General features: G+C 38.5%; 1 protein-coding gene across 1 annotated transcript in view; it reads right to left on the reverse strand.

Annotated features, from left to right (window-relative positions):
- Positions 1 to 19,998, reverse strand: part of antxr1c (ANTXR cell adhesion molecule 1c) — an 82,762-nt gene that overhangs the window by 22,440 nt on the left and 40,324 nt on the right. Inside the window, exons 12-17 of the mRNA XM_052041650.1 lie at positions 16,586 to 16,664; positions 15,082 to 15,177; positions 12,164 to 12,202; positions 11,234 to 11,329; positions 6,862 to 7,029; positions 6,371 to 6,451 (exon numbers count right to left, since the gene is read on the reverse strand). Of these exons, the coding sequence (XP_051897610.1) occupies positions 6,371 to 6,451; positions 6,862 to 7,029; positions 11,234 to 11,329; positions 12,164 to 12,202; positions 15,082 to 15,177; positions 16,586 to 16,664 (559 nt within the window). The remainder of the gene's footprint in view (positions 1 to 6,370; positions 6,452 to 6,861; positions 7,030 to 11,233; positions 11,330 to 12,163; positions 12,203 to 15,081; positions 15,178 to 16,585; positions 16,665 to 19,998) is intronic.

Raw genomic sequence — 19,998 nt, forward strand, 5'->3', positions numbered from 1 at the left:
CAGAAAAGGAAGCCAATGTATTCACTTTCCGATCTTTAGATTACCACTGGAAATACTTGGCACCATATGGCATAAACAATTTTTTTTCCCAGATAATGAATATATTTAATTTAGAAATAAAACACTTAGTTCTGAGAACAATGCTTGCACAGTTCAATCATGCTAAGCTTTAGGAGGTAAACCATTAGAGTATAATGGCACATTGCAATATTTGCTTTAGTATTAAAGCAAATACTAATTGGCTTAAATATCTATTTTTGAAAATAAGTATTAACTATAAATGTCTCAGTATTGGGTTAGATTGTACCTAATTTTATAATTGCAACTTATGATTTTTTTGTTTTGCCAAATTAACACAGGCAATATATTCCTGTAATAAATCATAATAAAATAATGAGATACGTTGGTGGAAAGAGCAAAAATCAAAAAATCTGCCAATGCTGGATATTTGAACCATTCTGTTTCTTTTTGCACAGATACTGCCTGACCTGCTGAGTGTTTCCAGCATATTCTGCTTTTATTGATGGAAAGATATGAACAAACACTGAAAAAAGGAATGGGTCTAGAAATTCTTCAACATGTGGAAATATGCAGTGAGGAAGTGGGATTTATTTACTAGGTTTGGGTGAGCGCCCAGTATTTTACAATGCACAAACCCAAGGCCCCAAGGGATTGTATATGATAGAACAGACCTTGCATGTGCAGATGTGCATAAAGGCTTTTCCTTCAGTCCCTCTTCCATTTGTGGAGAGAGGGATTTTTTGTTAAGTTTATTCATTATTCAGGATCTAGGTATTCCTGGAAGACCACCATTTATTTTCAATCACCAACTGTTCTTGAAAAGGTGGCAGTGACTGCTGAGGCCCTGTTTTCCACTCTGCACAAGGGCCCTGTTTCCAGCAATCCCTATAAACTCACAGGACCTTGTTTCTCTTGTTCCTTTTAAAGCCACTGGGGACTTCCCAATGCTCTCTTTAAACACACCGGGCCTGTGTTTCCAGCATTCCCTTTAAACTCACTGGAGCCCTGTTTCCCCACATTCCTTTTAAACTCACTGGAGTACTGTTTCCCACACTCCGTTTAAACTTACCAAGGCCCTGTTTCCCCTGGCGACCTTTAAACTCACTGGGACCCTTTCTTCCTGCACTCCCTTTACACTCACCCAGTTCGCAGTAAAATTTATTATCCTTCTGCTTAAAAATGAAGTGAAAGTATATTAGGGTATTAAAAGGAACAACATCCAATGGTCCGGAAAATCTGTGAGTGTGGCACCACCAATGTCCCTAGGGTGCTGGATTATCAGAGTTTTACTGTAGATGGTGGAAAGGCTTTAGGGTATTGGGAGATGAGTTACTCACTGCAACATGCCCAGCCTCTGACCTGCTCTTATAGCTATTGCATGTAGTTGATACAATTTAGCTTGTGATTAACTGTAACTTGCAGCACGTTAGCAGTAGGTAACTTGATAATAATAATGCAATTTTGTTGAGAGTAGTTGAAAAATAAAGAAAATTGAAGATATTGGAAATGTGAAATAAAAGTAAGAAGTGCCAAAAATGCTCGGTTGATCAGGCAGCATCTGTGGAAAGAGAAACAAGTGTTAATGTCCCAGGTCAATGACCCTTCATCAGATCTGAAGAAGTCAGCAAAATATGTTTTAAGTTGTAGAAGGGGAAAGGAATGGAGAAAGTACAGAGGATGTCTGCTAATTGGCATCCTGGGCTCATCTATTAACCAGATGGCTCCAAAAGCGTTGAGTCACCTGGACAAACTTGGTCTCACAAGATCACAAGACAAGGGAGCAGAAGCAGGCCATTCAGCCCATCAAGTCTGCTCCAAGGAAAGGGAAATAGAAATGAGAAATGGGGAACGGGGGAAGAAGAAGAAAAAAAAAACTATTCTAATCCCAATTTCTGGCCTTATCCCCATATCCCTTGATATCCTGACTATTTAGATATCTATCTACCTCCTCCTTGAACGCCCCCACTGATCTGGCCTCCACTGCTGTACGTGGCAAGGAATTCCACAAATTCACCACCCTCTGGCTAAAGAAATTTTTCCTCATCTCTGTTCTGAAACTGTACCCTCTAATTCTAAGATTGTGCCCTCTGGTCCTGGACTCACCCACCAAGGGAAACAGCCTAGCCACATTTACTCTGTCCTTTCCTATCAATATTTTAAATGTCGCTATGAGGTCCCTTCTCATTCTTCTGTACTCCAGTGAGTACAGTCCAAGAGCTGACAAATGCTCCTCATACGTAAGCCCTTTCATTCCTGGAATCATCCTCGTAAATTTCTTCTGAACCCTCTCCAACGTCAACACATCTTTCCTAAGATGTGGGGCCCAAAACTGCGCACAATATTCCAAATGAGGCCTCACTAGTGCCCCGTAAAGCCTCATCAACACTTCCTTACTTTTATACACTATACCTCTCGAAATGAATGCCAACATAGCATTCGCTTTCTTTACCACCGATCCGACCTGGTGGTTAACCTTTAAGGTATCCTGCACGAGTACCCCCAAGTCCCTTTGTACTTCCATGCTTTGGATTTTCTCTCCTCCTAGATAATAATCTGCCCGCTTATTTCTGCTTCCAAAGTGTACAACTGCACATTTCTCTACATTGAATCTCATCTGCCATTTCCTTGCCCATTCTCCTAAACTGTCTAGGTCCCTCTGCAACCTTCCTATCTCTTCAATACTCCCTACTCCTCCCCCTATCTTGGTGTCATCCGCAAACTTAGCCACGAAACCACTTATTCCATCATCCAAATCGTTAATGTACAAGGTAAAAAGAAGCGGTCCCAACACCGACCCCTGTGGCACACCACTAGTAACTGGTAACCAACCAGAACGAGATCCTTTTATTTCCACTCTTTGCTTCCTGTCAACCAGCCAATGCTCCACCCATTCTGTTATCCTACCCGTAATTCCATGACCTCTCATCTTATTAATCAGTCTCTTGTGAGGCACCTTATCAAAGGCCTTTTGGAAGTCTAAATACACAACATCTACCGCCTCTCCCTTATCCACCTTACCTGTGATTTCTTCAAAAAACTCCAATAGGTTGGTCAGGCAGGATCTTCCCTTCACAAAACCATGTTGGCTAGGACCTATCTTGCCTTGCGCCTCTAGGTATTCCGTAACCCCATCTTTGAGGATAGATTCCAATAACTTTCCCACCACTGACGTCAGACTAATAGGTCTGTAATTTCCTTTATGCTGCCTCCCACCTTTCTTATACAACGGAACTACATTTGCGACCCTCCAGTCCTCTGGAACCACGCCGGAATCTATCGATTTCTGGAAAATTATCGCCAATGCCTCCGCTATCTCTAAAGCCACCTACTTCAGAACCCGGGGATGCACCTCATCCGGTCCAGGAGACCTATCAGTCTTTAGCCCATTTAGTTTTCCTAGCACCTTCTCCCTAGTAATCTTAACTGAACTCAATTCCATTTCGTGAGACTCCTGACAAACCGGCACATTGCTGATGTCCTCCACGGTGAAGACCGATGCAAAATATTCATTCAATTCCTCTGCCATCTCTCTATCGTCCATTATAATAGCTCCTGCACCATTATCAATTGGTCCTATATCAACCCGTGTCTCTCTTTTACACCTTATGTATTTAAAAAAACTCTTAGTATCCTCCACCCTATCACAGACATTCCCTTTGTTCTCTCCATCCCTTCCCCTCTCTGGAACTTCCAACACAATTGTTTTCTTACCTCTCTGGTTCTGACAAGGGGTCTTTGACCTGAAGTATTAACTATGTATTTGACCTTAAACATTAACTCTCCATAGATGCTGCCTGACTGGCTTTGTATTCCCTGCACTTTCTGTCAAGAGTAGGTGGTTGGACTTTCCTTTGTTGGAGATTGGCACTGTATGACATTTTTGTGGTGAGAATGTTACTTGCTACTTTTCAGTCCATGTCTGAATCTTCTCTAGGTCTTGCTGTGTGTAGGCAAGGACACATTGTGAATATCCTCACTTCCAAGGAAGCTCATTGATAAAGTAACAGAAATTGGTTGGAATGAGGATATTGCCCTGAGGAACTCCTGCAGTGATGTCCTGGGCCTGGGCTGACTGCAATTTTCCACATGGTCGCATAGATGCCAGCTTGGCTAGAGGCACAGCTGGTACTGGAGAGCAGGTCTTCAGTATCAAAGCTGGAGAAATGTGTTTGACAGCAGACTGGGAGTGGCAAGGAACTGAAGATAATTGGTGGGGATGACCAACAATATGGGTAAAAGGATCTAAGGGGACTGGAGAGCTGGTGTATGCCCCTATTGGTGGAACTTAACATTTCATGTGTAGACAAGGTGGCAAACAAGCATCTGCCTTTTACAGAATGGTGTTGAGCTTCTTGAAAGTTGCTAGCTGCATTCATGCAGGCAAGCACAGGTTTTAGATCACTCCAGTCTTGAGTTTTGTAGATGGCAGAAAGGCTTTGGTAAGTCATTAGGTGAATTACTCACCACAGAATCTGACTTGCTCTTTCAGCTACTGTATTAATTTCTCTGGTCTACTTCAGTTTTTGGTCAATGATGGAACACCAGGAAGTTGAAGGTGGGGAATTCAATGGCTCATATATATGTGGTTAAACATTCTCTTCTTGGAAGTGGCCATTACTTGATACTTGCATGGCATGAATGTTACATGATACTAGTCAGTTCAAGCCTGAATGTTGTCCAAATCTTGCTGCATGTGGGCATGGACCGTTTCAATATCTGAGGAGTTGTGAATGCAACTGACATTGTGCAAGCACTTTCCTCCATGTTATGTATGACTCCTGCAAAGGAAACTTTTCCTCTTGATTCCCACTGACATTCTCATCTATACTCTTCATTCCACCAGGGTTGGCAATCAGGGTTGATGGTAATGTTCAAATGAGGGATGTGCCCGATCAAGAGGATACAGATTGTACAATTCTACTTATCAATGTTCAGTTATGAACCTATTTTATATAGCACGGCAGTTGTGCCAAGCAACAGAATGGTGGGTTTCCTCTGTGAAATATAAGCTCTATATTCACATTGACTCTGCTGATGTCACTTCATTTACAAATGCAGCAGCTACAAGTAAGTTAGTAACAGGTCAAGTAAATTGCTCCCTCAGTTGGATTTTCCATCACTTGCCATGTCTGTTTTCATAGTTATATCTTTCAGAACTAGGACCTGACCATAAAAGAATGCCATGGTACTAATGAGCTGTTCTTGGTCATGGACACTGACAGACTGCAATCTGTGTTCATGCTTCACCCAATGCTTCCAACAAGAGATGTCATTGTGGTAAAGTGATGATTCATAAACTGAGGTAAGGTAATGGGTGGTAATCAACAGGAGGTTTTCGTGTCCAAGCTTGATAGTGTCATGAGACTTCAGGAGGTCTGTAGTCAATTTTGAGGTTTCTCGGTACTACATCCAGTTGTAAATCACTGTGCTGCCACCTTGCTGGTCTGAATTTTTGGTGCAAAATGGCACTCAGCAATTTTAATGAAAGAGTCTGGAATATTGGTTGCTTGTTACAATGAACAGCTTGGCCATTTAGGATAGCAACCACATTCCAGTGGGTCTGGAACCCACACCAGGTATGTGTAGCAGATTTCCTTCTATAAAGTATCTAAATGATCCCATGTGTAATGCAAAAGTTGCCCAAAATGATCTGTTCTTCAAATTAAGGTATTAAGAAAATGATTAATTCAAAGGCAGGATTACAAAAACAACAAAGATTATTGACTATAAATATGTTAATAAAAATAATTGAAAATCATTAAATTTTATGCATTTTTACTCATATGAAAGATGAACTTGCCTTTGATAAATCTGGTAAAATTAAAATATGAGTAGGAATACTTTCTTTTGAACAAATTAGGTGAAGTCAGATTATACTGAAACCTAATCTGACTTGAATATAATTAGAATTGTGGCCTGAATACAGACACTACACTGTTAAGATTTTGTGACTGTCCTTTGTCCATATCTCTGCCCTGGTGTAGTAATAACAAGCGCATGTTTAAAAAGCTGCTTGTAGTCAGATATTAAAAAATATTTAATTACAAACTTCTTTTGATGACTGAACACTTTGCTCTGGAGTCTGCTACTGGGTGTTATTTAATACTTTTTCAGATGGTTTACCATTGAAGAAGTGCTGATGGCAACAAGTCATTTTAAACAGGATGAAGAAATGCAATCTTGATTACTTAATAGGACTACCTTCAGAAACCAAGGTGCAAATATATGATTTCCAGTTATTTGAATGTGATGCAGTACACAAAGATTCATACAGATGGCTATCCTAATGAAAAATAAATTTGAATTCTGGCAGTAATAGTACTTTAGGTATTGTTACAGCTGATCTTACCTTATCTCCAGGCTGTGGCCTCATCAGAGATACTTGATCATACCCTCTGCGAAAAAGAGCCCACAAGGCATCCAATTTTCCCTGGATAAATTATCACAATATTAGCTTAAGAGATTTTCTGTTGGTTATCAACAAGCTACATTAATATCACTTTAGATATATCGCGTTAATAACAATCAGTGCTATGGCCAGCAAAATTCATGTGTCCGCACTATTTGGGTGATTCAAGAGTTACAGTCAAGGTTAATTGCAGTCATTTTGACAGCTGGGACATTTTAGATGCTGGATCATAAGTGATCACTGGGCTGAATGATCTGGTGGTGTCCATCTCCTCCATAGGTACTCCTTGGTTGTCTTCCATCCAGGCCTGAGTCTGCTTAGCTGTTAAGACCAATACTAATAGGCATTTGAATGATTATATGGCACAAAATTACTTGGTGTTTCATTTCTTTACTATTATTAATTTATCACCTATAGGTGAAATAAATTACCTTAACTGGTGTATACCATTTTCTCTGTTGTGGTGGTTTGTAAGGCCGGGGTTTGTGAGGCTTTGGATCCAGCAGTTCAAACTCTCGATCTGGCATTTTGATGACTGCATTTTTTGGTTTTTCTAATTTTGCACCTTCTTCTGTTGAACCCTTATCACCCCAGCGCACCTGAATAAAAAAAAACAAATCTTAATGTAATAAAGAAATAATGACTTTATAAAATCTTGAAAGAAAGAAATACTTAATTCCTTTAAAGAAAAATGAGAGATTGGCTGTTTTTCTCTTCAAGAGCTGGTAGCCTTGAAATAGATTATTTCTGAGAATGCACTTTTGTTAAATGGTCAAATTTATTTGTTCCAGTCCAACATTTGGTGTCCTGTCTCTAATTGTTTGAACAGTGCATTGCTGGATCATTTCTGACAGAAGTTAAGAGCCAACCACATCAATAGATTGGAAGTTACACACAAGTCAGAGCAGCTAAGGACAGCAGAGTACCTTCACTGAAGGGCACTAATGGATCAGGTTGGGATTTGGTGTCAATCTGGCAGTTCATGGTCACCGTTATTGACAGTAGTTTTTAATAACATAGATAGGAATCTTGCCAAATTAGAAGCTTCACTGAAAGTGATATTGCTTTGTATATTGATTAAGATAGACATTAAGTCGTATCCACAGTATTTATGTGGCTGGTCTAGTTGAATTTCTGTCAATATTGACCCAGAAGGTTGATAGCAGAAGACTCAGAAATGGCAATGCTGTTGAATATTAATGATAGGTAGTTCAATTCTCTTCCTGGACATGGTCATTGCCTGGTAATTTTGTGCCATAGACATTACTTCCTACTTCTCAACTAACCCAAATATCATCTAGGTCTTGTGGCATGAAGACATGCACAGTTTCATTTGCTGAGGATTTGTGGATGGAATTGAAATTTGTGCAATCATTAGCAAACCTCCCCACTTCTGGCGTTATCATGGAAGAAAGGTCACTGATGAAGCAGCTGAAGATGGTTGAGATAAGGAGATAGCCCTGAGGAATTCCTGTGGTGATATCCTGGAGCAGGGATGATTGATCTCCAACAACTTGCCTGGGTTTTTCCTGGGTGTACTGGTTTCCTCCCTTAACTCAGACAAGCCAGTAGGTTAATTGCCCACTTTAAACTGCCCCTTGGTATAGTTGAGTGCAGGAGAATCAGTGAGTTGATGGGCTTATGCTTGAGAAAAGGTTACAGGAAGAATGGGACTGATAGGTGTGCTCTTAGAGCTGGTATAGATTCAATGGGCTGCAATGGCTTCCTCTTAAATCATAAAGAATATGAAAATGCTGATGCTGTCAGTTGGATCTGCAAACCTTTTTTGGAAATGTAAAGCATGTCTGAAAACAGTGAAAATGAATCTGTGCAATTAGGAAAAGGCTGCAACTTAGAAGTCAATAAAGATCAACCTTAAAACCTGTGTTTTTTTATATATCTTAAGTCAAAAGTTATTGGATGTAGGATACTGCAATCAAATAATATATGTATTACCAGAATAATTAAAATGTTTTAAATAATGTATAAGGTTAAGCTCATTTGCTAATTTGGATTTCTTAAAACAACAAATGCAAATTAGCAATGCACAATTAGCTCACACCCATTTGATCCAATGCAAGCAGCACACCAATTTGTTCTGGCTGCGCACTCTGATGATTTCAGGGTGCACTGTAGCTGCAGAATCTGCTGGTAGGTTTTCCAAAAGGAAGCCAACCTGGTATGTATTTATCATACAGGAGAAAGAGGGATCTATGGATTTCAGATGCTGTGCTGAAGGCTTTAGTGCATGAGAAGCTGAGACGAGATGTTATATTTCCAAAAGGCCACACTCAGAAGGAAGTACAAGGAAGTAATTATGGTCAAGACTAGGCATCAAGCCTCAAGGACATAGTCAAGTTCAGCAATATATTTTCAAATACCACCAATGAGATCACTTGCTGCAGATGAAACATTAAGTTGGATTCATTCATTTATTAACAATCCCTATCAATCAGCAACTGTGCACAACAATTATATGGCCTAACACAACCTTATACACATATCAGTATTTCAAGCCTCATGCCAACATCTCACAGCTTATACACAACGGCAGCTATTCAGCCATGAGAGCACTTCACCCAATATACTGTATAACTGTAACTTCCTCGATTGTAAAGACAGTTTTGTTTTCCCTTCACACAAAAAAAATTGTGTTTATTATCCCAGAAGGTCATGAGGAATCAAGGGCTATATAATAAATATTTTAAAACAGGCTATTAGCTGAAACAAATGCTAAAAGCTGTAAAGTATCAATCTTGGCTGCCTTTAATTGAAATTCATCTTCAAAAGCATTTAGAGATGTTAATGTTCAAATAATTGCTGGACTGTAACCCCTTCAGCAAAATACTGATAACTGTGGACTCTTGTACAGCCAGCAGTGTATGTGGGTCAGCATTTATAACAGGAACTTTGAAATTTAAGAATCCCAAGACCAGCTTAAATTTACTACTCTATTAACATACTGCAGAGGCAATGGTAACTGTAGAAGTAGCAAGATGAAAATTTGTTCTAGTTATTGATGAGAGAATGCTCAAGCCCTGATTTGGCTGATGATATTTTTCAGTGCTGCACTGCTGAACCTGTTTGTGTCAGACTCAGAACATAAATATGATTGGGAATTTAACTTAAATGAAAAAAATTGGCTGGAACATCCTAACCATTGGCCCAAGGATCTGAGGAGAAATGACGGCTTACTTCACTGCATGAGTCAGCTCGTTCCCAACTTCCACGTCAGTGCATTGAAAAGTGCAAGTCAGAAATGAGTTAAAGCCAGATCCTAGAGCATCTGACTGCTTGCTCTAGAGCTAGACAGCACAAAGTCCATGGATGGAGCACTGATGTGCTGAGCAGAAGGACTTTGCACTGCAGCCCCTCAGCTTTTCGTCCACCATGGCTGGTATATGCAGAATGAGCCCATTCATTTGAACGGAGTTTCCAACCTCATGTGGGGGCTCATTGGAAGTGAGACATCTGTAATGCCCTCGAGGACTCAGGTGAAGACCATAATTGGGAGGTTTTCATGACCAGGCAGATGTGGATACATAATGAGTTGGCTAGCATGATATTAGGACTGCTTGACTAAATGCAGAAGATGACAAGGAACCTGGATAAGTCCACAGAACATTGTACAGGGCCAAACAACCACAGCCTCCACTCCAGAGATTCTGTATACATCTTTGCAAGAGCTGTTCACAATCCCATTATACAGTGTCTACTGGTTCAGGTGACAATTGCTGTGGAGACACAGATGGAGGCTATATGACATCCACCTGCTTCTCAGCACAGACTGATCATTTAGAGGTTTGCTATGTGGGAACAGCTTGAAAGTGTTCAGAAACAGTGATGTACCACTGGAGTGCAGCCTGATATCTCATTAAGCAGACAGATACCACCTGTGAACTGACAGCTAACCCCACAAAAAAAGTGAAGTTAGTAGTGTCCACACAACTATGATTCGGGAGTCTGTCAGACAGGCCATCTCCAAGCTGAGATAACAATAGGAAAGCTGAAATCTGATTATTAAATGCAATTAAACTTGTAATGTGCACATACCAAACTTCCAATAATACAGCCTATGTACCCTGCTCCAATGACATTTAAATGCATGGAGGGTTTTGAGTAACAGCATTCACTCAAATGATGTGCAATGCACTTTCTGACATCACATACAAAATTCTTACCCGCATCTAAAGACACCAAGGGAGTTGTTAACTGGGGAATTGGGGCTTGCTTTGACAGGGGTTGCTCAGCGAACTCAACATTACCTTAAGTGATAGTGTGGAGTCGAGCAGGTCAATGGCATTCTTATGGCTCTTAATCTCTCAGGTCAGCTGACATCTCTCCCGACCTTTACCATGCCCTTTTCAGTGCCATTGTACCAATCCTCCCCCCCACAACTGATCACAGATTACCAGCTGATCATGTGTAAAATCTTTCTAACCACCAATGTTCCTGTCCTCTGAAGCTGAGGAAGTCAGAGCTTGCAAAGCCTCTTTTCTCATTAGGAGGCAATAGTTCTTATAAATGATAAAATGTCATAGCCAGGAACCTTGCCCATCATCATTCCTACATGTGCTTGACTTAGCTTACATGTAGAATAGTATGGAGGTAACTCAGGGCTTGCTATGCTGTGTAGGAGGTATCAAGACCAAACATAGAAGTAGCACAAAAGAACTACAAGCATGTCATGTACATATTTATGACACAAGTAAGAAATTATCTTTATGGCTGTTTGTAATCTTTCCAAAAGTAATATTGTGTGAAAGATTCAAGCTTAATAACAATAAAAAGCAGGATAAAAACCTCCATCCTTTTAATGCCACCCACTCCTCTTCCTCCATAGTACGATGCATCGACTGTTGGCCATTTTTTCTTTGCCATGGATTCATCATCAGAGTCCTGCAAGGAACAAAAGACAGTTGCCAGATGGTGGAAAATCTCATTGGATGTTCTGCCAAACACTGAATCAGTTTAAGTAAATATCAAACAGCAAGTGTTCCTCAATTTTGAATCCGTTGCCATAAGCCTTAACTAAAAACTAAGTGCATGTTCATACTGAAGGAAAACAAAGGAATCCTGTGTCCTGTTTGGAACCTTGTAATTCAAGAAAAAGCCAGAAAAAGCTAATACTTGGCATTTAACATCAGCATTGATTCATGTTCTATTCACATACAAATACAGGGCAACAAATTCTGATAATTCATGCCAAAAGAGTCATTATATGGGGACAAATGCCATATTATGCTTCTGTCTACTGTATCTCAATGTAATCAACACTGAAACACAGACCTCCCTGTAACTGTTGAAAGTTTTTGTTCTTCGGTCCAAAAGCTTTGCAATACTACACAGAGGTACACTTCAGCAGCACTGTGACAAAGATCTTTTGCAAGTTCAGTGTTAAAATCTTGACCCTTGACTTTTAATAACCCAGTTAGCACAAGAAGACGATTCTTTTATCTAACCTCCCAGCTTACTGTCCCAGCTTTCCTGAAACTAAGGCATATTATTTTGTTGGTCTTCAGGGATTTAATTATACCATACTGACCAAATTGAGGTCCAACAGTAGCGATTATGACTGCAAATAATATATGTACACCTCTTATGTCAAAAATGTCTTTGTGTGGTAGAGTGCTCAGAGTAGAATGTGTACATGTAAATTCAGGTGCTACCAGTTGCCACTAAAAATAAAAGTTTCATAAAAGAAAAAAGCTAAATGAAAATCATATCACTTACATCCTGATAGATTGGGGGAGGTGGTGGCTCCTTAATTACCTATTTGGAAAGAAAGAGAATTTACTAAACAAAGTACCATTCTTTTTTTGTACACTTGTAAAACTGAATAGCAACTGTTTTAGTTGAATACATTTTTATCAAGAAACATTGCATTCCTTTTCAAATAATGCATGACAACCTCTCCTTTCAAATGACACGTTTTCAAATTATAATGCCAAATACTGAAATAAACAGTGTTCTAATACCTTGGATTATTTTACAATACTAGACATACAGGCACTTTAAAGTGGATCTTCTGCTCAGCTGAATCACACACAGCTTTGTGGCATTTTTATATCAGTAGCAGAGTGTTTTTCATCTTGTGGGGCCATTAGTCTAGTTCAAAAGAATGCCCACAGTTTAGCCTCTGAAAGAAGGAAATCTGCCTTTTCGCCTGTTGATGCAAAATTTTAGAAACCCAGACGTGCTAGTGGAGAATGCTGAAGATTTTTTGGCCACTGTTTAAAATTTTGATGATCTTCAGCAAGGGATTGCATCCCTTAAATTCACTTGTGAGAAAATGTGTTGAAGTTAGGTATGACTCTCAGATTCTGTGTTACTACTCAGTGACTGTGATAAATAGTATTGCAACTCAGTTCTTTGAGCAAATTTAGCTAATTCTGTCCTCTCCATCTCATGCTTTTAAGAATTAGGGAAGAAATAACAAGAGATCAACTGAAACACATATCAGGAAGTTTTGTGAAGCAAAGAAGATTTCTAAACTAAAGGCTGCATTTAACCAAAACAATGAAATGAGACTCACACTCATTAACCATAGTTACAGAACCAGAAAAGGGATATGGGCTAAGACATAATGTTGTTTACCGAACTCTATCTACAAGCAGTAAAGAATAAGGCTTGGAAATGCATATGCATAGAGAATGTATTCTAACTGCTACTGGATTAAATTTGAGCATGTAATTGATGCATACCACATCAAAGCTTTGATTGTGTAGTTTTGTGTGTATCATGCATATAGCAGAAGCACTCTGGTGACATCAATATTTGAGCAACCTAGGTTCAATACCAAGTATTCTGCTCTTAATATGGGCCTTGCACTGGAAAGTAAATCCAAATAGAAAGACCCTGTTTGTGCCACACTTAAAAAAATACACCATTACTAATCATTTTTGGGGATCTGTTACAGTGTCATCCATAGGGTCAGTTGAGTTGCAAGGATGGAAAATTTCTGATTGTGATTCAGGTGGATGTTTTTGGCTTCTTAGCATCTCACTCCACCCCACACCAATCCAGAGAATGTCAAACCTCTGTACATGTGCCCACCTTGGCTACCATAATCTCAAAATCACTGTTGAAGAAGCGGGTGCCTGTTCCAATGTTTGATCAGCTCTCTTCTAATCAGTTCATCCCAATGACTTACAGCAACAGTTGCAGTCAAAGCATCGTCACTTTGAGGTGCAGTCATGATGTCACATCGAGCAGTTTTGTTCACAGTACTGTACCCAACCCCTTTACTTACACCTTGCTAACGTGCGTAACTGTGAAAAAAATACATGTACAAAACCTCATATGACATGCACTCATCCAAAACCTTTCTCCAACAGCACCAGAATAAGCTGTTGGGGGTCCCATAAGCAATGCCACTTCAAAACATTTTCATGTCCAAATGGATTTCATTGGTTTTGAAAATTTTCTCAACCATAAAAGTAAAATCAAAATCAATGATAATTGAAGATTATCAGCTTTTTCTCTGATCAAGTGAACTTGGGCTGTTCTGCAACTCACTTTGCATTCTTTCTATTAGGTCGTGGCCAATCTGTTACTCAACTCTCATGATTCACCTTTGCTCTATTACCATAGTTTAAAAGAAATCTCTGGATCCCATTTCAATCAGACCAATGATCAAGGATTGGCAAGATAGCTCCAAGTCAAGGATATACTCAAGATGGTAACATCCTCAGTATTACTTCCTTCTTGTATGTTTGAAATTCCTAATTAGAACTTTTCCTATTTTCTCCCGAATGTGAAGAATGAGCAATGCCAGGCTGCTAACTTTAGTGGGAATAACCGACACTGGCCTAGGATTTACTGCTGTAGAACATTAGGGGCAAGTGCTATTAGATTCTTTCCAGCTCTTACCTCAAAAAAGTTTTGCATGTGAAGAGAATCCTACTGTACAATTGATTGAGATGGGGTAGAAGTTGGGGGTGGGGAGAGGATAAAAAAAAATGGCTCTGGATACATAAGTAACAAGAGTGAGATGAGAGCAACTGGCAACCATAAATACTTAAAGAGTTTACGTGGAGCAAGAAATATGCCTCAGACTCCCTGCAACAGCCCAGGTAAATCTGAGCACTTTAACTAATGTCAAAGAAAGTTTCAACCCTCTAATTAAGACCTGATTCAGTGTTGTCTGGCATCTGAGGCTCATTTGTACAGTGCAATTTCACATTTTTTAAATATTGCTGCACATATTGCCTTGGTGTATTGGCATATACATTTGGAGGGTTGCAATAGAAATGTGCTGCTGATACAGTAACATGTTATACAACGGCAGCACCCAGCCTCCAAAATCCAGTTGCATTAGGGGCAGAGTACAATGCTTGTCACTATATTGTTTCTGACATTAGTATTGTAAGGATTAAATATTCCATTGTGTAACTAAGTGTTGCTGTTTAGTTTGGCATTATGGTCGGCATGAACATCAGGGACCTAAGGGCCTGAACCTGTGCTGTACTGTTCTATGCTCTATGCTCAAATATAGTCAAAAGTAACACTATATTTATGGAAGCAACACTTTATTTTAAAATTAAGTCATAAGTATGGGAGAAATTTCCACTTTTCAGAATAATCTGCAATCTTTGCTAAATATCATTAATAGTAATACTTAATAATTTAGGAACAGATTGGGAGCTTACCACAGTGCAGCATAATGGCCAAAACCACCACAGCAGGATCAATGCCAACAGAAGGAACAAAACTAATAGTGCAATTAGAAGGATTGTTCCATCAGACTGAAAATAAAAAAATAATTAGCAAATATCTGGCTAAAAATGTTATGAAGTAGAATATAATATTAATTGCATTGTAACAAAACTTGTACAAGAAGGTGAAATCAATTACAGGGCTTAGAAATACTTGGTTAGAATAAATGATGAAAATTAGCAATAGGTAATAGTTTCATGTGGCTGGGAAAAGGTAAAGAAACTTACTCTATAAAAAGATAATGAGAGAAAATAGTCGAAGATGCCTCAGAGAAGTGCAAATAGTTTTGTAAGGTGAGCAAGGATGTCTTCCAGCTAAATAGATTAAAGAAAAACAGGCAGAAATGAGATCAAAAGAGAAAAACACCCCACCTTAAACAAATAATAGAAGAAAGAAGTAAAATGGTTTTAAATAAAAAACATGCTGGAGATGCTGGAAATCTGAAATAAAACAAAATAGAAAATGCCAGGGATATTCAGCAGATCAGGAAGTAGCTGTAAAGACAGAAATAGTTAACATTTCAAGACAATGGCCCTTGATTAGTTCTGAAATGTTAATTGTTACTATCTCTACAGATGCTGAATGACCTGCTAAGTACCCCTGGCATTTTCTGCCTTTCATTAAAATTAGTTTTAATTTTGGGCAGTTACAGAAAGCAGAGAGATATTACTAATTATATCTCAACGCAATTCATCGATTACTCATTCTACTAATTATAAATATTCATTTTCCTTCTGTCAATATTTCTATAGGGAAGGCAAGAACTATAAAAAATAATTTTATGAGAAAAATTAACTATAACACCACCATTGCTACGGAAATATTCATTAATATCTTCATTTTCTTGAAGCATGATTTCCTCAAATATTACTTTCTGATCTTCCACAAACTACAATTCATCCAAAATGGCATGGCCACATCTTCACTCAAAAGGCTTGCACCTCCATTCATGTCAAGCTCTAATAGGCCTCTTTGATTCCCAGAAACGATTTCAAAATCTTGCCCAAGCTTTCAAATCCTTTCATTGTATGTTATATCTAAATTCTCGCTATGCCCCTTAGTCTTATGTCCCAATAATCAGTTCCTGTTCATTTAACATTGAATTCTGTTTGCTTTCATTCTCCTTTTCCATATTAGAACCAATTCTTTCTCAGTCCCAATCTGAACCTTCAGAAGTTTTCAAGACTCTTCTTGTGGAACATAGAACCATTAAAGTTACAGAGGCTTACTTCGTGAAATCCTTTTCCCATAGATCCAAGATCAGTCTTTTCTCATGAAATTTGCAATGTGCAAGTTGTTATTCATTGCAAAAATAGTTATATAATGGAGTATAATTTTGATTTCTTTTGCCACTGAGTATATTATTTCCTTCCCAAATTACTTTGATGACAATTGAAATAATCTCCCTTTCGCTTGCATGACCTAATGCATACTTACACAATGCGTACTGGTGATACTGACAGAACTGGAGATGAATGTTAACCCCTGGTTCATGCTCACTTGCAGGTAAACCACCCTAAAAGGAAGACATCAATATTGATTTGTAAGGTATCCCTCTTTCAATAGGTACAAATTATATTCAGTTTGTTCAAAACATATGATCTGGGAATAAAATACCATTATACATTTTTGTATTTACATGTAATAAAATATTGAAACACTCCAATAAGCTTCTGGGGGCATACTTAAACAAGATTCAGTGGCTTCAATGTTATTCACTTTTACAAATAAAACTGACAATCAAACTTATGCTCTTATCCCACAAACAGTCAATCAATTCAAAAAAAACTTTAACTTATATTGTACTCTTATTTCCTAAGTATGTTCCAAACTACTCGACAACCCTTCACACTTTTTTCAAAAAGTGCAGGCCAAGTGGGAAGCACTTTACTCAAAACTAGAGCAAATATATAATAGATCTTTGAATCTGTTTTAGTGGTTATGGTTGAAATAAATGTTGGTTGGGTCACTCTGAGAACTTCATTGGTCTTCAAATATAAACCAGAAGATCTTTGGCTGTATTTAAAGAAGCACAAAGTATAAGGGACCTGAGGGCATATTTCCACAAGAAATAATTTGAAACCTTAAAGAGTACCAACTTGAAATCACTTCCCAGCAGAGACTTCGCATGGACTTGACTTACTCAGAGTGAAGTTCACTTTATGCTTTACCAAAGGAAGTCTCAAATGCACTGTGAAGACTTGCTTACATAAGTGTCACATTCCCCTCTGCAGACCACACACGTGTAAATCAAATATGCTTAAGTGGTATGCAAACAGCTCTGCACAGCTGGACAGTTCCACGTTTAGCAGGACACACATACGCAGGACCAGGAAGAAAAATTGAAGTGTTTCTGATCAATGTGGTAAATGCCCAATCTCAACCAGCGATCAGTTTCCTGTGAAATTCTATCGAATGATGCACTTAAACATTACAGTTGGATGGAAGCATTGCAGCAAATTTTCTAGGACATTGTACCTAGAGAGAAAGAGATGCTGCCTATGAGGACTTTGCACGTTCTCCAAGACCTGGTGTGCTTCCATCTGTTGGTCTGGTTTCTTTCCACAACCCAAAAATGTGCTGGTAGGTTAACTGGCCACTGTAAATTATCCCTTAATGCAGGAAAGTTGCAGAAAGAATCACAATATATTTGATGGGCATGTGAGAGAGAATAGGCTGCAGGGAGATACAAAAGGGGGAATGGGACAGATGGGGATTGCTCTGTTAAGAGCAAGTATGGACCTGATGAGCTGAATAGGCACTTTTAGTATTGTGGTAAGTAAGAAAACTACTCTCAGAATGTTGACTGTGCAGCTCTGGACTGCATGAAAACTGCGCCTTTCTACAATCTTCTAAGTCTCCAGCAATCACTAAATCAGGCAATACAGCATGTGTAGTAACATATTCTAATTTAGGAGCCTTAAGATTGAAAGCACACCTAAGACTACAATTTGTAATTGTTTTACTGTAAACATACAAGTTTCTCAGTTATACAGACAACTATAAAAGTCATTCTCATTACTACAGGTGCAGTAAAGGAAGCATTAAAGTGACTTGGGTTCATATCTAGTCTCAACAAACAAAATTACAGGAAACCACAATTCCATTCTGCCCAGAATATCCAGTTAAATACCATCTCAGATATCTGGTTAACCAGAGACTGCACATAAAGCTGAGTTCATCTCATTTTTAGCTGCCTTCACTGTGATATTTTCTTTCCTACAAATGTTTTTCATAATTCAATTTTGGATTAATATTGTCACATGGAACTGCATCTGGCTTTGATCAGTTGAAGCTGTTCATGAATGAGAATTTTTCGGCTTTAGCAGAAAGTACATTGGCCAAAACTTTAATTACTATTGAAGAATGAATCTCTAACATGTTGAAATTTACATTGCGGGAGGCCATTCAGCACTATTCTTTCACCATTATTATGCGTTTCTCTTCTTCTAATCTATTTTGTGTTCTTCCAATTAAAGATACAATGGAGTTTGCCTCATGTGCTCCCTGGGCTAAACAATCCTTGCTCCAGTAAATCTCCATATAAAAACTTCCCCAAACTTCTTTTTTCAACCCCTTGATAACATTTTCTGACACCTGAGGGAAAGTTCTTTCAACATTCACCCTGTCAAAATCCTTCATAATTTTTTTAAAAAGGCCTATTAACTTTATATTTAACATTTCTTAGTTTGGTGAAAATAACTGCAGTTTTGTCTAATTATTTCTTGTCCTTTTAAACTGTATTCTTTACAGATTCAGTGCCCTTTCAGTAATGATTCCAACAATGCACTTCATACTCTAACGTATCCTTGCTTGTTTATTTAATACTCCATTTAATAATGTGAAGATGATACTGGCTTTTTATGAGCAACAAACAGTCTGCTGGAGGAACTCAGCGGGTCAAGCAGCATCTGTGGGGGGGGGGGGGGGGGGGAAGGACTCATTGGTGGTTTGGGTTGAAACCCTGCATCAGGATTGGTTCTGATGCAGGATTTTGACCTGAAACATCACAATCCGTCCCCTCCACCACCACCACCACAGTTTAAAGGCTTCATGTATCCGGACCTCTATGTTTCTCTGTTCCTATATTGCCTTTAGTTTATTCTTCCATTCCTGGCTTTGCGTAGAAATACTTAATTTGTTTCATCTGCTTGCCTATTCCATTAACATGTCGAAAACCCAGAAATTTTTTTTAATTTGTCTTCTTCATTGTTTGTCAACAACCTTCGTACTTTTTGTTGCAGGTAAATTTCAAAATATCTTCCTTTTCATCTCCAAATCATCAATATATGTCTAAAATCAAATCAGCAACTAATGTCTGCCTGATAAGTCCATTCATCATACCTTATTTCCAGTTATCAAAACATTTTCTACGAATACAGCACATAATATCTTAAATTATATAACCGAGATACTACCTTGTTCTTCCTGTAATTTGTACATACTAAAGTAACTATTTAGGAACAAAATGAAATCTAACGCTGCTGAGAGTGGAAAATAGATGATTGTCACAGTCACATGTCATGTGTTCTACCCAATCATGAGAAAGAAAATTGTGTGAATGACCAGTCCTGTAACACTCAATATTATTCTCAAAATTTTTAACCTCCAGACCTATAAATCCCCCTTTACGTATGAACTGACCTCTCCTTAATTACTGCTTTACACTTTTATATGCTTATAAAAAACTTTTTCATTGATATTTATCTTATCTGACATCTGCCTCTAAAATAATTTCAGCCCATCTTAACTCTTTTGTAATGCTCATTCATATTTGTTAACTCTAGTTTATTATATAGCTCCATTTATTCAATGAACTCAAAAAGGTGTGACTTTGATTTCATATTATT

Source organism: Pristis pectinata, chromosome 30 (assembly GCF_009764475.1).
Source record: "Pristis pectinata isolate sPriPec2 chromosome 30, sPriPec2.1.pri, whole genome shotgun sequence".
NCBI classification, from domain to species: domain Eukaryota; kingdom Metazoa; phylum Chordata; class Chondrichthyes; order Rhinopristiformes; family Pristidae; genus Pristis; species Pristis pectinata.